General features: G+C 40.6%; 1 protein-coding gene across 1 annotated transcript in view; it reads left to right on the plus strand.

The window, feature by feature from the left end:
• Positions 1 to 12,625, plus strand: part of DAZL (deleted in azoospermia like) — a 44,498-nt gene extending 31,873 nt beyond the window's left edge. Inside the window, exons 9-10 of the mRNA XM_054991579.1 lie at positions 11,818 to 11,916; positions 12,572 to 12,625. Of these exons, the coding sequence (XP_054847554.1) occupies positions 11,818 to 11,916; positions 12,572 to 12,625 (153 nt within the window). The remainder of the gene's footprint in view (positions 1 to 11,817; positions 11,917 to 12,571) is intronic.
• The last annotated feature ends 6,711 nt before the right edge of the window (positions 12,626 to 19,336 follow it).

A 19,336-nucleotide genomic window follows, 5' to 3' on the forward strand; every position in this document is an offset into this window, starting at 1 on the left:
AAAGCCAGGTACCAAGGACAGCAACCTTACCAGTATCATCCTACAAGGTATCCTTACCACCAACTGTATGCCCAGAGATCTTTTCCTCCATATCAGTGCCAGAACTCAAAGAGGGTGTCCAGTCCTAGGGCGAATTAACCTGTCCCCTATAGCCAAACACCGAGGGCGAAAGTTGCTCTTCTGACTGACTGACTTGCAACCAGACATTGCTGTCTCATTCCTGGACAAATTATCTCTGTTTGCTCCCCGTTGGGACACTGTTACTAACAACTCTTGGGTGTTATCAGTAGTTAAGCATGGTTACTGTTTATATTTCTCAGAGTTACTACCATTATCTTCTCCTCCCATTGGTTCAGGCCCCTGTTCCCCTGCCTTCCAATGGGCTATTAATGACCTGTTATTTCAGGGTGCCAGCCAAAGAACTCCCTGGGTGACTCCTTATGGCATCCACTCCAGGTATTTCCTGGTTGAGAAAAAGAATGATGGAACAGACCTATACTAGATCCCTGTAATTTGACCCAGTTTATTAAAATTGAAAAGTTCCGTATGCTTACTTAATCTACTGTCATTCCGCTCTTTGAGGAAAATGTGTGGTTTACTGTCCTTCTTAAAGGACACGTATTTCCACATTTCTATACACGCTGTATTTACGTTTTCAGCGTAGAGGTGAATGTTTTCAATACACAGTTCTCCCCTTTAGGTTGTCTTCTGTCCTACGAGTTTTCACTAAGTGCACATCAGTTGTGGTAGCACATTTAAGATCACGGGGCTGCTTTGTTTACCCTTACCTTGATGACTGGCTGTTGGTAGTACTATCCCAAGCACTACTCATTGAACATGTCCATATTACTTTATGTACAATCATCACTTGTTTTTTGGTGAATCGGAAGAAATCTAACCTCACCTCCGCTAAACGTTTGCATCTCATTGGGTCTCAGCTGGGCTTCACCATTGGGAGGGCTTTTCTATCAGAGAAGAGGGCTTGATCTTTGTGAACTTTGGCTTGCTTGTTTCTGACAAATCATTTTCAGCCTGTCCTCCTCATCCAGAGACTCTTAGGCCCTACGGCATCCCCTACTGCTACTGTGTTCTTTGCATGACTAAGAATGAGGCAATTGTAGAATTGGTCTCTAAATCATTACAATCCCATGAACACGCCTCAACACTAGGGGTGCGCAGTTCAGAAACCCGATTCAGGACACGATCCATAAAGATTCAGGATTTCTGAATCATCAAACCTTTCCGAAGCATTTGGAATGCCTCGGAAAGCTTCGGGGCTTAGTTTAAAGGGCCCCGCCGCTGCTTGCAAGCAGTGGCTGGGCCCTTTAAACACCATCCAAACAGCCACCCACCCCCACTTACCTTGGCCCTGCGGTCGGCAGTGGCTCCAGCCCTCCCCACTGCCCACAGAGCAGCGGAGGAGGCGGTGCGGCAGGAGGTGATGTGGTGGCAGAGGAGCTGGCTGGCTCCAGGCTGCTGCCGAGCACTGCCACGGCTGCCGCTGCTGAGCAGTGACGATGACACAGCCACCACCAAGCGACGATGACGACAATGCAGAACGGCACCACCACCACCCCGGCCATAGCTGAGTGACGCCACTGACGCCGCTCAGCTGATCCCCCTCTCCCTCCAGTGCAAGGTAAAGGGGTGGGGGGCTGCCCCAGGGGGGTGGGAGTGGGGGAGTCGCTTCAGTATGCTCCGAATATTTTTTTTTTTTTAAAAAAAAATTTATTGGGTTAGAACATTATTGGGTTAGAACATTAATATTACATTACATTACATTCAATTTTCCCCTAATTTTTCGTTTCTAACCCCCTCCCTTTCCCCCCCTTTTGTTGACTTCCAACAGCTTTCCCACCCTCTGTCCCTTTTCCCTTACTTCTATTAACTTCCTCTGTCTAAAACAAATATATATTCTCCATTATATTAAGCAGTACATCTTTAACTCTTTTACTTATTATACATCCAAACTATACTTCTTTAGATAAACAATTTATCCCATTTTCCAGTTTTGAATATTTCTATATATCATAAACCATAAAAATTTCCCACATTTAAATCAAACAATTTGATTTGTTCTCTATATATTAATCATTTCTTCTTTTTATAGTATTTCTATATAACTCATCACATAGTCAGTCGTTTTAACTCTTCTATACATTCAGTTTGGTGCATATAAGTCTTATCAAGTAAAAAAAAAATATTGTTAATTACTCAATCCTCATGTTTAAACCGTTAATTATTCTCTATCAATATTCTATCAATTAACCTTTACATATCTATATATATCTCAATCAATTAATTAATCTAACTGCTTATAAATTCACATTTCTCTTCCTCCCCCGGTAAAGTCACCCCTCTCTTTTATACTTTTATTGTACTTCAGTAGTTCTCAAACTGCCACAGTTTTCCTCCCACCTCCCACTTCTTCTCCAGATATTGTTTCAGCTTCTCCCAGTCTGTGTTAAACTGCCCTGAGTCCAGATCTCTCAGTTTTCTTGTCATCTTATCCATTTCAGCCATATACAGCAATTTGTAGATCCAATCTTCAATAGTTGGCACTTCTTGTACTTTCCATTTCTGCGCATACAAAAGTCTAGCTGCTGCAGTCATATAAAATATCAACGTCCTATGATGGGCTGGAATTCCCTCCATTCCCAAGTTTAGCAGCAGGAGTTCTGGGTTCTTATTTATTTGAAACTGTAAAATTTCACTCATTTCTCTTATTATTTCCCCCCAGAACTGCCTAGCTACCTCACACGACCACCACATATGATAGAGGGAGCCCTCATGCTTCCTACATTTCCAGCATTTATTAGAAGTGTTCAAGTTCCCTAGCGCAATCTTCTTTGGTGTCATGTACCAACGATAAATCATTTTGAAAATGTTCTCTTTAATATTAATACATGTCGTTGTCTTCATTGTAGTTTTCCACAAGTATTCCCATGCCTCCATTGTTATTTCTTTATTAAAGTTTATAGCCCATTTCACCATTTGTGTTTTAACTATCTCATCCTCGGTATACCATTTCAACAGTACTTGGTATACCTTGGATATTCTTTTCTTGTCTTCTTTAAGAAGGGTCTGCTCTAGTTCCGAGTTCTCTGTTCGTATGCCCCCTTTTGCAGAGTCCGAATTGTATAAGTCTCTAATCTGTCTGTACTGGAACCAATCATAGTTAGGTGATAGTTCCTCTTGCGTCTTTATTCTAAGTTTAGATGCTTCAGTTTTGGTTATTTCTTTGTACGTTAAACATTGTTGTTCATTATCAACAGCTCTCGGATCTATCACCTCGTATGGAACCACCCACCAGGGGGTTCCTTCTTGTAGGTATATTCTGTACTTCTTCCAGATTATATATAAACTTCTCCTTACAAAATGATGCAGGAACATCGAGTTGACCTTTACTTTGTCATGCCATAGGTATGCGTGCCATCCAAAAATTTTTTTATATCCCTCTAGGGCTAATAGTTTCTTATTCTTTAATGTCATCCACTCTTTCAACCAAACTAGGCAGATTGCGTCATGATAAAGTCTCAGGTTGGGCAGTTGCATTCCGCCTCTTTCCTTTGCATCTTGTAGAACTTTTACTTTCACTCGAGGCTTCTTGCCTGCCCAAACAAAATCTGATATTTTCCTCTGCCATTTTTCAAATTGTTTAGAGTCTCTGATGATTGGTATTGTCTGTAGCAAAAACATTACTCTTGGTAACACATTCATCTTAACTGCTGCAATCCTGCCCAACCATGACAAATTCAGTCTATTCCATTTGATCAAGTCTCTCTCTATCTGAGTCCATAATTTTTCATAATTGTTCTTGAACAAATCTATATTTTTTGCAGTCAGCTCAACTCCCAAATATTTCACCTTACTAGTTACTTCACAGTCCGTTATTTCCATTAACAATTGTTGTTTCTGCTTAGTCATGTTTTTGCATAATATCTTTGACTTCTTTTTGTTAATGAAGAAACCTGCCAAGTCACCAGACTCCTTGATCTTATCTATCACTTTTGGCATGTTCTCCAATGGATCTTCTACAATTAACATTATGTCATCTGCAAATGCTCTAACCTTGTATGAATAGTCCTTTATTTTTATTCCTCGTATTTCCTCATCTTGTCGTATTTGTATCATCAGAATCTCCAATACTAAAATGAACAACAATGGAGATAACGGGCAACCTTGTCTTGTTCCTTTACTAATCGTCAATTTCTTGGTCAGTTCATCATTCACTGCAATTGCTGCAGTCTGGTCTCTATAAATTTCTTTAATTGCTCTGATGAATCTTTCTCCCAGTTGTAGCTTTTCCATAGTGGCAAACAAAAAATCCCAGTTTAAATTGTCAAACGCTTTTTCAGCGTCTACAAAGAAGAAACCAACCTCTTTATCACAACGCTTGTCATAGTATTCAATAGCATTAATCACTGTCCTTAAATTGTCTCTTATTTGTCTGTCCGGCAAAAAGCCTGCTTGTTCTTCCTCTATGACTTCCGAGAGCCACCCCTTCAGTCTCTCCGCCAATATCTTCGCAAAAATTTTATAATCATTGTTAAGTAATGATATAGGCCTGTAATTTTTCACGTTAGTCAGATCTTGGCCCTCTTTTGGGATCAATGATATATTCGCTTCGCTCCAAGTGTCTGGAATTCTTTGATCCCTGAAAACTCCGTTCATCATCTCTTTTAGGAATGGTGCCAGTTCGTTGGCCATTGTCTTATAAAATTTAGCCGTAAGTCCATCTGGCCCTGGCGCCTTTCCTAGATTTGCGGATTGTATTGCCTTACTTATTTCCTCATCAGTTACTTCACTGTTCAACTTATTTCTCCAAGCTTCCGAGATCTCTGGAAGTTTGGTTTTCTCCAAATATGATGCTATTGATTCTTTGGTTACTTCTTTTTTATTATACAGCTTAGCATAGAATTTATAAAAGGCTCTACTAATGGTAGTCTGCTCCAGGTACGTTTTATTTTCTTCACAGATTTTATTTATTATTTTCTTTTCCCTTTTCTTCTTCAATTGCCATGCCAAATATTTCCCAGGTTTATTAGCACCCTCAAAAGCTTTTTGATTCAGTCTTTTAAGGTTCCACTCCAATTCTTTATTACTCATTGCTGTTAACTGTTCTTGAAGAATTTTGATTTCCTGATGTATTTTCTTTTTCCCTGGTCTCTTTTTTAACTGTGCTTCTTTGGCCTTTATTTTCTCCTCAATCTCTTGTCTTTTCTCCTCTTTCTTTTTCCTTGCTCTGCCATTTAAGTCCATTAGTATGCCCCTTACAACCACCTTGTACGCGTCCCAAACTTTACTGGTTGGTACTTCTTTATTCACGTTATATTGTATAAAAAACTTTGTCTCTCTTCTCAATATTTCCATATTCTCACTTTCCTTTATTCTCCAGGCTTTCCTTTTTCTCCTTTTTCCAAATTTCCACATAATTGGATTGTGATCTGAGCCTACCATCAGCATTATTTCTACCTCCTTAGTCCATAACGCTAAGTCCTTTGAGGCCCAGATCATATCAATTCTTGATAATGTAAGATGCCTTGCAGAATAAAAAGTAAACTGTTTGGTTTTAGGATATTCTCTCCTCCATACGTCTTCGAGAGTCTCTTGTTGAATCAACTCAAAAAAAAGCTTTGGCAATAGTCCTCTTTTCTTTTGTGCTGTTGTAGTCTTTTTGTCTAGTTCCAAATCTGTCACTCCATTGAAGTCTCCAGCAAGAATTATCTGGTCATATACAAGATCGTCTAAATGCTTCCTTAAATCCTCAAAGAAGCTTTCCTTTGCACCATTAGGTGCATAAAGTCCGACTACCAACACTCTCTTTAAATTCCAATTACATTCCACTGCTACAAATCTAGCTTCAACATCTCTCATAACAAATTTTGGCTGCAGCCCCTCTTTTATGTACAACACCACTCCTCTTTTTTTCGTGTTTGAGGCCGCTACAAATTCTTTGCCCAATTTTCCAGATTTTAAATATTTTACATCCTGTCTTCTAATATGGGTCTCCTGCAAACAAACAATATCACATTTTTGTTTTAGTAGCCAATGAAAAATATTTTTCCTCTTATTCGGTGAGTTTAGTCCATTTACATTCCAAGATAATACTTTACACTCCATATTCATGGTTTTGTTGGTAAGTCTTTTTCATTGTCCTTGATAAATCTCTCCATCTCCCGCTCAGATCTGATGCGTTTTTTTGCCCCTCCAAACTCAAAGGACACTCCTTCCGGTAACTCCCATCTGTATCTAATATTCATGTCCTTCAAAGTCTGAATTAGCACTCTATATTTTTTCCTGTCCAGTAACACTGATCTGGGCAGTTCCTTCATTATGATAATCGTCTTGCCATCAATCTCCAATGGATCTTGAAATTGTTTTGTCACAATCCTCTCTTTCATGTTTCTAGTTGTAAACTGCACAATCACATCCCTTGGCAGTTTCCTCTGGGTTGCAATTCTCGAGTTCACACGGTACGCCACATCTAGGATAGCCACAATTTCCTCCTCCTCCTTCCCCAGGTAATCAGCCAACACCTCAGTCATCTGTTCTTGCGCTGACTTCCCTTCCACCTCTGGCAGACCACGAAAACGAAGCTGCTTCTCCATGTGTTTAGTTTCTGCAACTGACATCCTCCCCTTCACCAGTCTCATCTCTGTTTGTTGCGTGTCTATTAAATTCTCCATCGCGTCTTCTACTGTTTTAACTCTCTGCTGCGTTCCTTGTAATTCACTACTAATCGTTTCCACGCCTTTTTTCACTTCTGACAGCTCCGACTTTACTGTCTGTGTAACTTCTTTGACCTCTTTAATAAGCTCCAATTTCGTGTCCTTAAGTTCTTTCATCATGTCAATAAGTTTTTTGTCCAAATTTTCTATTGCCGATTGCCACTCTTTTTTCGACATCGTGGGGCTTGCTTTAGCTCGCTCCCACGAATCTGCTCTCTTCCTTAGCTCCGTGGCGTATATTTAAACGTTTTCCTTTTTTTTCAAATGTCCCAATCTTTGCCAAAATTAATTTTTTGTATCCAAAATGTCGGGCGTCTTTTCTCTATGGTTTCTCTATGTTATTGTAATCCAAGATGGCCTACTTCCTCTTCCGCTGAAGCCGCGACCCTTCCCCTTTCAAAAATGGCGATTCCCTACTTCCTGTCCGTCGGCAAGGGCCGCTTCCCTCCAGCCACTCTATTGTTGTTACGCACTTCCTGTCTCCCGTCTTCCCACAGCAGGTCTCGCGATGGTGTCTTTTTCCCACAGCTCCAAAACCACAGGTATTCAAAACAATAGTCCGATTCTTGCAATAACTTCTTTAAATTTAGTCTCTTTTAAAATACAACTCCTGCCGAGTCTTCACCTCCTTTTCACTAGTCTGTTGCAGTTTAAAAATCTACTTTCTTTCGTCTCTGTTTTTATCAATCTGTCCCGTTTCAAGAGATAGCGATCTTTACCTTCTCTTCAACTTTCTCGGGTTGTAATCGCTGTTTCGATCTTAAATTCTCCTCTCGACTTCCCTCCCCGATCGAAGCTTGGGTATGTAGGTCTTATGCCAGCCGAATTGGCCCCAAAACTGCCGCAGAGATTATAGCCGACCCGTCGCAAGGTGGGACCTCAAGGATCGGGGGGGAGACTCCTTGAGTAGAGCCCCCCCTCGTCCGAGATCTAGCTCACCCTAGGGTCTTGAGCGTTCTTTGCCTGCTCCCCGCCTGAGAGCAGTCGGCCGCGGGTTATTTTCACCCCTCCGGCCGGTTAAAACGGCAGTCCGGTCAGCTCCGCAAATGGAGCTGCGTTAGACCTCCATGAATCCCAAACCGGAAGTCAGTATGCTCCGAATATTTACGGAGCATACTGAAGCAAGTAAAATACCATAATTCCGAAGCGGCTTGCCACTTCAGAATTATGGTATTCCCAAATCCACACACACCCCCCCCCCGCTTCGGGTAAACCTGAAGCAGGAAACCCAAATTGACCTGGCCCTGCACATCCCTACTCAACATACCAAACTCTCTACTCCTAGATCCGTTATCCGATATCTCCACTGGTGGGCCAACATTAAAAACCTACTTCAGGGATGCTTTTTTGGCACATTACCCTGATATTTCTATAACCACTGATGCATCAAAGTTGGGATGGGGTGCCCACTGTGGAACTTCCTCTATTCAGGGCATATAGCCACTTTTAAAATCTAAATTACCCATTAATGTATTAGGAGTCAGTGTGATCAGCCCTTGCTTCTTTTACAAGTCTGTTTTACAACAAGAGAGTCCAGATCCACATCAACAACACTACGGTCCTCTACTACCTGAACATGCAAAGGGGAATGGCATCACTTACGCGCTGAATGTATTCCCACTGGCCATACACATAGCAGGTACGGAAAACAGCCAGGCCGACATCCTAAGCCAGGTTTTTTGCACTCATCATGAGTAGACAATGACAAATACATCCTGCCCGTTTTTCAGTGTTGGGGCTTGCCTTTTGTGTACCTCTTTACTACACACCTCAAAACCAAGGCTAGGGCTTTCTATTCACTAGCTGGGAGGGACAACAATTCACTGGCAAATGTGTTCCAAATCCCACGGATTCAAGGTCTCTTTTTATGCCTTTCCCCCAACTCGATTAATCACTAAGGTCCTTTGCAAAATCCACCATTACTGGGCTCACTGCATATTAGTCACCCCTTTTTAGCCCCCTCAAGAGTGGTTCTCTACCCTGTGGGTCATGACCCAGGGCTGGTACTACCATCTACCAGTAGTTCCAGACCTCGTACATAATAGATCAGGTATGGTATCATGATGTAATTACATTGTCACTCACTGCATGGTTGCTAAACCCTCATCTGCCTTCACTAGAAAAATAGCTCACGTTATTCTTAACTCAAAAATATCCTCTACATGCATTTCCTATGACCTAAAATGGATCCATTTCACTACATGGCTACAACACAAACAAGTTTCTTCATTTTCCTGCCAGTTGGCCCTTATCCTGGACCACTTATCCCTGCAGAGGAAGGGCTTATATCTATCCTTTGTTAAGGTTCACCTGGCAGCAATATTGGCCTTTTGTGAGTGGATAGGTGGCAGGACTGTTTTCTCACACCACATCTCTAAGCAGTTGTTTAAAGGCAGACAGTATCTTTTTCCCGAGGACACTCCCAGTTTCTCAGTGGAGTTTAACTTTGGTTCTTTCACTACTCACGCTGCTCCCTTTTGAGCCCATGGTTTCTTGTCCCGCCTAGTAGCTGTCACCTCAGTGAGGCGTGTGGGGAAACTCGCTCCCTACAGGTCGACCTCTCCCCAGCTCACCCAATTTTTCCTTGAGAAGGCTGTTTTACATGTCAGCCTAGAATTCCAACCCAAGGTGGTTTCTAAATTTCATTTACAACAAAGGGTTACATTGCCCATATTTTTTCCTAATCTAACCTCTGAGTCAGAATGTACCCTGCAAAAATTGGATGCTAAGAGGACTTTATTATATTATTTAAACTGAACAAAGACTTTCTGCAAAACCAAAGCTCTTTTTGTCCATTACTTTGGTCCCCACAAGAGCCTTGCAACATCTTCTCAACATTCTCCAGATGTATTGTAGCAGCCATTAGACTTTGCTACAAAACAGCTAAAGCTCCCTGCCCAGAGACGATCAAAGCACACTCCATTAGGGCGCAGGTGTCATCGGCTGCTTCCCTGAGGTGAACCTCTGCGGAACATCTGTCAGGCTACCACGTGGTCTTCACCTGACACCTTTATGAAGCATTACACTGTCAATAGGAATTCAAGAAAGGAATCAGCAGTTGGAACAGCGGTGCTGCATTTTATGTTTCACTGATATGCTCACATCCTCTTCCATTGGTGAATAACTTGCTATAGTCCCAATGTGGGACTGCACAGAAGAATGACAACAAAAACAGTGTTTCACTTACCTGTAACTTGTTCGTCGCATATCTATAGACACACATTCCTTCCCTCCTGCCCCACTGTGAGTGCGTTTGCCTTTTAATTTTATGCCTCTGATGGCTCAGGAGAGCTGAGGGAAATAGGGGCACTCTGTCTCAAACAACCTGTGTTCTTGACAGAAAAAAACCCTGTGCATGTTCAGTAGAGGTGGAGCGCCCTCTTACAGATTTAAAGAGCTTGAGCCCCTGGAGAATTGCTGCCAGTCTGAGTAGACAGTTATGACCTTTATGGACCAATGATGTGATTCAGTATAAGGCAGTTTCATGTAGTCATGGTGGCAGGAAGCTTTGGAGAATATTTCCTTTATATGTTTGGCAGAAACCTATTTTCATGGGAATATTGGAATTGTGGGTTGCATACATTTGTTTTGTGTGAGTAATCTGTGTGTCCCAACTCATACCTCTCAAGTAAAGGGTTTTTTGCTGTTGTAAGCCTTTTTTATTTTTGTGTGATGGACGTGACAATCAGGGAAAGACAAAAGTGGATTTTCATGAACATTGTTTAGTTAATAGAAGGCAAGGTGACTATTGGTAGTAAGGCTCAAGAACAGGCTGCTCCTTGAATACTGGTTTGCTCTATCTGCTAACGGCTACTATAAAAGCAATATTGTGAGTGGAAAAACTTTTGTGAAAGAAATGTTTGCAGCAGTATTGGCTCAGAGTGAACAAATTGAAACTGTGTAAAAGATAGAGGTAATGCCGATTCTTGAAGGACGTTGTTTTCCTCTTGATGGAGCTCAGCTGACCCTTGCTGGCGCAGTTGAGAGGCTACGGGTGACAGACACTGGATCCAACATTAATGCTGGAGAAACATGTTAATGCAGGTGCAAATAACTGTTTTTTCCAATGTAGTCTAGCCTGCAAGATGGCCTCCCTACCTTGACACAACCAGTCTGGCCACATGGATCCATGCCATCATAACAGTGAAACTAGGCTATGTAATGTGCGCTCTACATAGGTCTCCCCTCAGAGACAATTTGAAGACTGTAAGTGTTGCAGAATGCTGCAGCATGTTTATTATCAGGAGCTAGGTGGAGCATGCATACTAATCCCATACTGCAGTCACTCCATTGCCTGCCCATCAGTTACTGGTATTAATTCAAGATGTTGGTTATCACATACAGACCCTTCATGGCCTTGGTCCTTCATATCGATGGAACTGCCTCTCCCCTATGCTCTGCCTCAATAGTTTCACCCATCTGATCAGGACCTTCCACAGGTGTCACCCTGCAAATGAGCAAAATTAACAACTGCCCATACATGTGCTTTCTCCATTGGGCCCCTCCCCCACCGTATGGAATGGCCTGCTTGAGGTCAGAACAACTCCCATTGTCGTAGCTTTCTGCACATAATGCAAAACTAACTTACTCGAGAAGACTTTCCTTCACAGGTAATAGGGTTAGATGGTTCAGGAAGTTACAGAAAGGGTTAGGGACTATGGTCTATACTACTCTGTGTAGCTTGTACTATGTATAGCTGTAAGTAAGAGCCTATTGTGTAATTTTTGTAACATTTAACATGTCCAGTTAATACTTATGCTTTGCTTCAGTTCTGTTTCTGGTTGGTTCCAGATTTCTAGTCCAAATCCTTTTTCATTGCTTATTGGATGTCCCATCCTATTGATTGTATTGTCTTAATAATCCATCTTGAGACCTGCTGAGAAAGGCAGATTATAAATAACGTAAATAAGTAAAATAATAAATGTTGATTTACTGCCAAAATGGCTATTATGGATGTCCATAAAAACTAAAGATACTACCTTTTTATTTGATTCTGTAGATAATAACAACTCTTGCACTAAATGTCTTTTGTAGTACACGAAGTGTAGTTTATTCACTATGAGCTAACAAAACTGAAATATTTTAGAAATCTGTGGATCGAAGCATACAGACTGTGGTGTCTTGTCTGTGTAATCCTGACAACCGTATGAGAAACAATATTGTAACACAGGAGGACTACCTTAAGGTATGAGTAAGACTGCAGGCTTTTAGGACCTAGATAATAGTGCTAGCACAATCGGGACCACATTAGTTTCTAACTAACCCACCTCAAGCAGGTCTGAGAAGGTGGTATGCAAATTTTCTAAAATAATAAACTTCCGACAAATACTGAATTTTATCAACAGGAATACTTGGTGATGCCTTGCATATTACTATTATCTCAATTTCCAAGACTGTAATCAGGGAAATAAAGACAGCTTGACAAAAATGGTAATACATTATAATACTTACTATTCATAATTCCTTTTATAGCATTATGGTTGCACCATAATTTGGTAAATCAGATGCTGATTGCACTGAATGCAGTTGTTTGATGATGGCTCTAAGTAGATTCACATGTCAAATCAAGCAACACCAGAGATTGCACCAGTGAATTCCAAATCAATCTACTTTAAACACTTCAAACCATTGTGTGAAGAGGGAACTTGCTCTTTCTCCTCCATAGGGAGATGTATGTGGTTCCTTATTATACATTTTCTTTCTTTGCCAAAGTTACCTGTGCAAACTCTCTAACTCTTATAAGCATGTTAACTTTAAAGTATTAATATGGGGACAGGGGAGTAGATAGATAAAAGTTAAGATTTGATGTGGTTTAATTTTAATTTTTTTTTCTTCTGTAGGAGAAGAGGGCACATCATTTCAGAAGAAGCAGAGCTGTACTTAAAAGTGTTTGAGTTAATGCTACTTCCATAGATCTAAAGTATTGCTATGATACCTGCCATCCGTTTTAATTATAACCTGGAAGTCATAGCAAACAGAAAATGCTTGACAATTATGTAGCCTTATTGGCAAAAGTTGCTTCCAGTTGAAGTTGGTTTGGAATTGTACGTTATCTTATTCTAGATGTATGTTTTATCTAGTTGAGATGTTTGTGTTACATTTCTAATAGAATTCTAATAGTTGGCATTCATACAGTTGTATTGTGTTTATATTTAAAATAATATTTTACTGCAAGTTGGCACTTAGCTGTTTCCTCCCTTTTAGCTTTTTATTAATCTGACTACTGCTGACTACTAAGAGTTCTTGCCAGAAGTGGTTGTTTTAAAACTACTTGAATCAGTGGACCAGACATCAATTGCATCTCAATTAGTGCATTCTTGGTACAATTGACAATTCAATCAGTGGGGACTTCATTCAGTAACTGTTTCTTGATAGACAAAGTTAGATTCAGTGATGTGTGTGTTCCTCCCCTTCCCTTAATCTTTTGGTTGACAGTTGATTCCAGGCAAGATCTATGTAGGTGAATAACTATGGCTGGAGGCCGCAGTGAGGGGGGGGGTGAAACCATCCTCTACTACTACATCTTCTGTAATAGGGTAAGCTTGACACCTGATTAATCCCACTGCAGCCCCAACCCTATAATCCACATTTGTTCCATGAACCAGTTTTCTCATGGTGGGGAAGGGGAAACAGAGCTTGGGAGCACCAGTACCTTCCACTGATAAATGTTGTGGAACCCTTAGTTTAAGTGTACACTATCACTTTTTGAGAACTGATGATTAAGTGTACTTGAAGTAACTAGCAGTATTAATTATACTTGGTGAGTTGCACTTTTTTATATTGAACCTACTTAACTAATACCTGTATCTTAATTGTGGAATATTACATGTGATATTGTATGTGTTTTTGTTTAAATTGGTCAACTTTAAATCAAAGCTCTTAGAAGAAACTGTTTAATTATGTAGACTTTAGTTTCGTATCAGTAGAATAAAAAAAATAAACTTTTATTTTGAAATGGGGGTTTTTCAGACTGGCTATTAGTATTTTTTTGCGGTCCAGAACTAGATGCAACCTGTAGAAAAGTTCTTAAACATCTAACGCTGCTTGTGTTTCAAGTTCATTGTATGTGGCTAAAACATTGGAATGAATGGCCTATAATCATGTGTAGTCATGTTTTTAGGACAGAAAGATCCGCAATAGAGCACTGCTTAGTATTACCACACTTAATAGAAAAATATTCTGCCAAAGGACCAACTTCTTTATATACTGCGTTCATTGATTTGAAGGCAGCTTTTGATTCAATATCATGACAGACTATGGCAAAAATTGGAGAGTTCTACTATAGATAAAAGATTATTGGCTCTTCTTTGTGCCCTTCACGACAAATCTTTTCTTAGGGTGAGATATAATAGACACGGGCATCTCAATGACCCAATAAGAACCTATAAGGGAGTCGGACAGGGCTGTCTCTTGGCTCCTACTTTATTTAACTATTACATTAGTGACATAGTTAAACATATGTCAGATCTTAAATTTCACCCACCAAAATTCACCTCACACCATTTACCAATATTATTGTATGCAGATGTTGTGGTACTCTTGTCAAGGACCCCATTGGGACTTCAGAGAGCATTGGACAGTTTTACCATCTACTGACAATTTCAAAAAGACCAAAGTGATGGCATTTGGCAGGTGCCCAAAAAAGAAGGTTTGGTCAGTGAGAGGGAACAAAATTGAACAGGTTAACAGTTTTGTATACTTAGGGATAGTCTTTCTGGAGAATGGATCCAAGACAGCCCATTGTAATCTGAGGGCAGAGTGTGCGGAGAAAGCTTCACTTGCAATTCTGAGATTCTCCCGAGCTAAAGGTGGTTCTTATGTACCAACTGCACTAAAACTTTTCCAGGCTAAAGTTGTTAATCAACTCCTTTACAGTACCTTTTTGGGCATCTCAGATCGTGGTTTACATTCTCTGGAGAAAATTCAATCCAGATTTCTCCGATCCATCTTACAAGTTCCATCTGGGGTGCCCAATTCCCTCCTCCAATTAGAAACGGGACAAATGAGAATGGAGGCAAGAATTTTTCCTGGCCTCGGCTCGCCTATGGCTTAGGATACATAAGAATCCGAAAGGCCTTTTCCGTTTAATAACTCAAGATGGCTATCAGCCAAAGTGGCTACATCTAACAGAATAAGTTTTAAAAGATGGGTTTCTCTCTTGAAGCTCTGCTGTCCCAAAGTTTTGATGTTGCAAAATCACAAATAAAACAAAGGGTGTGTGATACTGAGTGTGAGCAAGACATAATTAAAAATCCTAAATTTAGAGCATCTGAGGAATCCAGTTACCATATGAATATGGCCCAATATCTAAAAAACTTAGAATTCCCACCCTGTAGGAGGCCTTTTACTCTAGTGAGATGTGATGCCATGCCATCCCAGGTAATGGAAGGGAGATATAAGAAGATAACCTTATGATCAAAGGATCTGTGGGTGTCCTCTTGGAGAAGTGGAAACACTGGAACATACGTTTTTTTCGCTATCCCCTCCATAAAAGGATTAGAGATTCGACAATTCTTCCTCTGTTATCGAGATTGGAGGATAACACATCCTTGGCAAAGTTACTGGTTGACAAAAATCCAGATGTCACCAGGATGGCTGCTAAGTTTTGCGCCCAAGTGATTGCGCAACAAAATAGACCGTCAAACACCGGAAGGGTTATGAGGGATCTCTCTCACCCTGATTAAGTTTTAAAGACCTCTGCCTAAACCGCTTTTATATTGGGATATAGTGTCAAAATTCATTCAAGACTTTATTAAGCTTACCTTTTATATTAGTATAATGGGACAGGTGCTTGTATATCTTACTTGAAGTATATGAATTTTAAACAACGTACTTTATCTTGCTTTATGTCCTGATTTTATCTGTATCACTGGTATAATGACCATTACAATAAAATTCAAATAGACCTTCAAGTTAGATCATGACTCCTCACTATATGTAGATTCATTTTCTGCTTAGGGTTCTAATAACTAAGTAAGAGCACCTGATACATAAATAAGCAATAATCTGGACTTTCTCAGATGTTAGCTCAAAGTATTGGTAACTTTTTACTGTATTAGGAAACTTTTGTCTTAAGTTGTTGAGATAGAAACTGCTGTCTTTTGTATTGAAGATTTACTCTGTTTAAAGTAAATTACACAAAGGTCTGTGTAATGATTCCAAGTAAATGTGTGCATGTGTCTTTAAATGCTTGGTTTGAGCTGGGTGAAGAGTGGGGGTGAGAGAGGGATGAGTGAGCGATATGATTGGTTGATGACTCAGAGTGTGGGCGGAGTGAATGCAGTTTAGACAGAGCAGAGAGAAAAGTGGCAGAAGAAAGCAGGCTGGCTAGCTGTGTGCTGCCTGAATATGTTGAAGTGTTTATGAGAGAAATATAACCTGTGTGGAACCTGAACTGAGCATGTTTGTGAAAGGACACTCAGTCAGGGAAAGAGAGGCCAGCTGTGTGCTGCCTGAGCAGGTTTAATATTTCTGTGAATAAGAGTCAGAGAAAGAGAGGCTAGCTGTGTGGTGCCTGAGGAGGTTTAAGCATTTCTGTGAGAGAAGTATTGAGTTAGAGAAAGAGGCTAACTGTGTGTGAAGCCTTGGAAGAGATCTGTGTGAATGAGAGTAAATGAAGTAACTTTAAGAACCGAGAACCACTTTTATGAAACCAATGCGCTTCTTAACTAAATAAAAGTTTATTTCGTTTTGTTATATCCCAGTGTAGCTGTCATTGCTATATTCCATTCCTATCCTCAGGGCCACATAGAACCAGGAAGGAGCCTGACGCTTTGGGAACGTTACCAAAGGGAAAATTTAAATAAAATACCTTGGAATAAAATATTCCTGGTGGCAGCGGACTACCCAGAGGGTTAAGGGATAGATTAAAAGAAAAATCTACCCTAAAGAAAGTAAAGGTTGTAACAGTCAGTATCTTGCATTCAGTAACTTATGCGGTTGGGTAAGTTGAAATACTTGTGCAAGGAAACAGAACAAGTTAATTATTTCTGTAACCCTAAGAACTCAAAACATTTTTGGTCCTGCTCCCACCACACTGAGTTTGGTTAGGTTCTTGCATTTATGCACACAATCTACTAGACAAATTCAAATATAACACCCATGAAGAATTTTTTTTTAAAAAAAATCACTTATCTGATAGTATCAATACTATTTTAACAGGTGAGCTTTACATGATGCCCCAAGTTGGACCCAAGAGAGCTTTAAAAAAAAGTACCAGCATGTAAAATCTAAAATAATTAGAACAATAACCATGAAAGCAACACCATAATCAAATTTACATTTCTGGAAAGTGCATACTGTCAAACATTCAGATGACCCTTCTATGAAACCTGGTTGACTAATCAGCAGAAAGCTCTCTGAAACAAATCTGTTTTACAGGCCATCATACAAGCCAATAATATGCTTCCTTGGACAAATTGTTCTGAAGGGCTGAGAGCAGGACTTTAAAGTCTGCATTTGAGCTGAGAAGGATCAAACAGTCCTGTGAGGAGGTGTAGAAAAGACCCACAGAGAATAACATTGTGCATCAGCTCATTGTGTGACTAGTTCAGCTGTGTGGGACACATCTGTATTCAGTTTCAGTTCTCCTTTGGCTGCCTGACCACAGCATGAAAGCATTGGCTATAAGGGTAGTGATAAATTTCTTGGAGGTTTTCTTATTCTCTTACCTCTGTATTTCAAAATACAGTTAAGTCAACTATTAGAGGAAACTTACTGACTAAACAATACAACAAATACTAAACAGGATGCCTGTGACATTTAGACTAACAAAATTAGTAAAGAAGACTGGCAAAATGTTAAAATCTAGCCTTTAAGGTGCTATCAGGCTCCTGTTCTCTGCTGTACATTAATACAGATACCCCTCTGTACTTGACCACCACCAAGAAAAGGTTATCCACCACAGTGGCTATTCTCTCTCTCTCTCTCTCTCTCTCTCTCTCTCTCTCTCTCTCACACACACACACACACACACACACACACACGTCAATGGTTGCTGTGAAACAAGGGACATTGAAGTAGATATGCCACAATGCCATCACTTGACTCTATCATGGTGGACTGGAAAGTGGCGCTTATGTAAACTGACATGCCCATATTTCAATCTGCGATGGCCTTTTAAAAACAATTAGCTGTTGTGCATTATGTAATTTGCTCGGAGGTAGCAACAGAATGGTCTGTGTATAGGAAGTGTTTCTACATACGTTGCATGCTCAAAAAGCTAGGTTATGTTGAGTTTCTGGATAGCCAGCGCTTTGTCACCTTTAGTAGGTTATACAAATGCCCCCCCCGCCCCCCAAAAAATGTGGATTGTGGAAACAGTTGTCTCCACAGTTGCCCGAAGCTAATCTTCCCTGTTACTGCCCAACCCAAACTTTCCTGATACTCCCCGTACAGCCACCCTTCAAAATGGTTCTCCCTGCCTCCCAAACACCCTTTACACTGTACCCCCCCTTGCCTGAAAGGCTTTTATTCTCCCCACACCCTGAAACACACTTATTTTTTTTGCCCCCTTCCTGCTAAACACACCCAGTCACAGGGGTGCTTTTGAAATTGGGAGAGGAGGGGCAATCCCATTCCCCTGCCTTTGCTTCCTCCCTCCCCACACACCCTGCCCTGTTCCTTTTCCCCACAGATTCTTGCCTGTTCTCCCCACCCACCCTCTGCCATATTCTTCCTAGTTTCTAACCTTCCTTTGGCAATGCAACACTTCTTAACCAGCTGTTTTTATCTGACTGGGTCCTTTGGAGAACATCCACCTCTTCCACTCTCCCTTTCCACCCCATCCTCTCAGAGCTCAACTTTTGGCAGCTGCTTCTGTTCCTCTTCCCGGTGACGCCATTTTTACTGGTGAATTTTGTTGGAGGCCCCAATCTGGATCATATGTATGGTGAGCCAGATTGAGATTTCACTGCAATATATTAACAGCTAAAATGTCCTGTAAAATAGTGTCTGGTTTTGGTTAGCCTCTTGATGGGGGGGGGGAGTTAGAATCCAGGGAGCCTCCCCCTCCCCACCATCTGATGACAACAGAGGAAAAGGTGAGTGCATTTTCTGCACATGTTCAGAAAGCACTTTTGTTTAGAGAGGGTTAATCCCCCCCTCCCAATTTACTTCTTTTAAACTTTGAGATTTTTCTGCAACCCTAGTGGGGGGGGGCAGCTCCTAAGATTTCAGAAACTTCTGTTTTGTTCTCAAGTGGCCCAGATCCACAGGTTTGAGGATCTGCAGATTTGGGCCACTTGGCTATTAATATATAAGAAGGTCTGTTCTAATATTCTGCTTAGTCCAAGGAATTAAGAATTACAGTTCAGCAGTCTGTATAATAATTATTTTAAAACATTTAACAATGTTTGGTTATGAATAATTCCAATGCTAACTGTGTTTGGTTCATTCTTGAATCTACATCTAGTATGTCTTTTAAAAAATTAGCTATATATACAACACACACCACCCCAGAATAGCTACTGCATGCATCTAAGCTTTTGTGAAAGTATGAAATAGGTTTCTCAAAAATGCTTTGCTAATATATTGCCCTGAGTCCTTGGCCCCTAAAGTCCTTCATGTGCCTCTGAATTTATGGTGCAGAAAAGACCTCTTTTGGG

Source organism: Eublepharis macularius, chromosome 11, assembly GCF_028583425.1.
Source record: "Eublepharis macularius isolate TG4126 chromosome 11, MPM_Emac_v1.0, whole genome shotgun sequence".
Taxonomy (NCBI): Eukaryota; Metazoa; Chordata; class Lepidosauria; order Squamata; family Eublepharidae; genus Eublepharis; species Eublepharis macularius.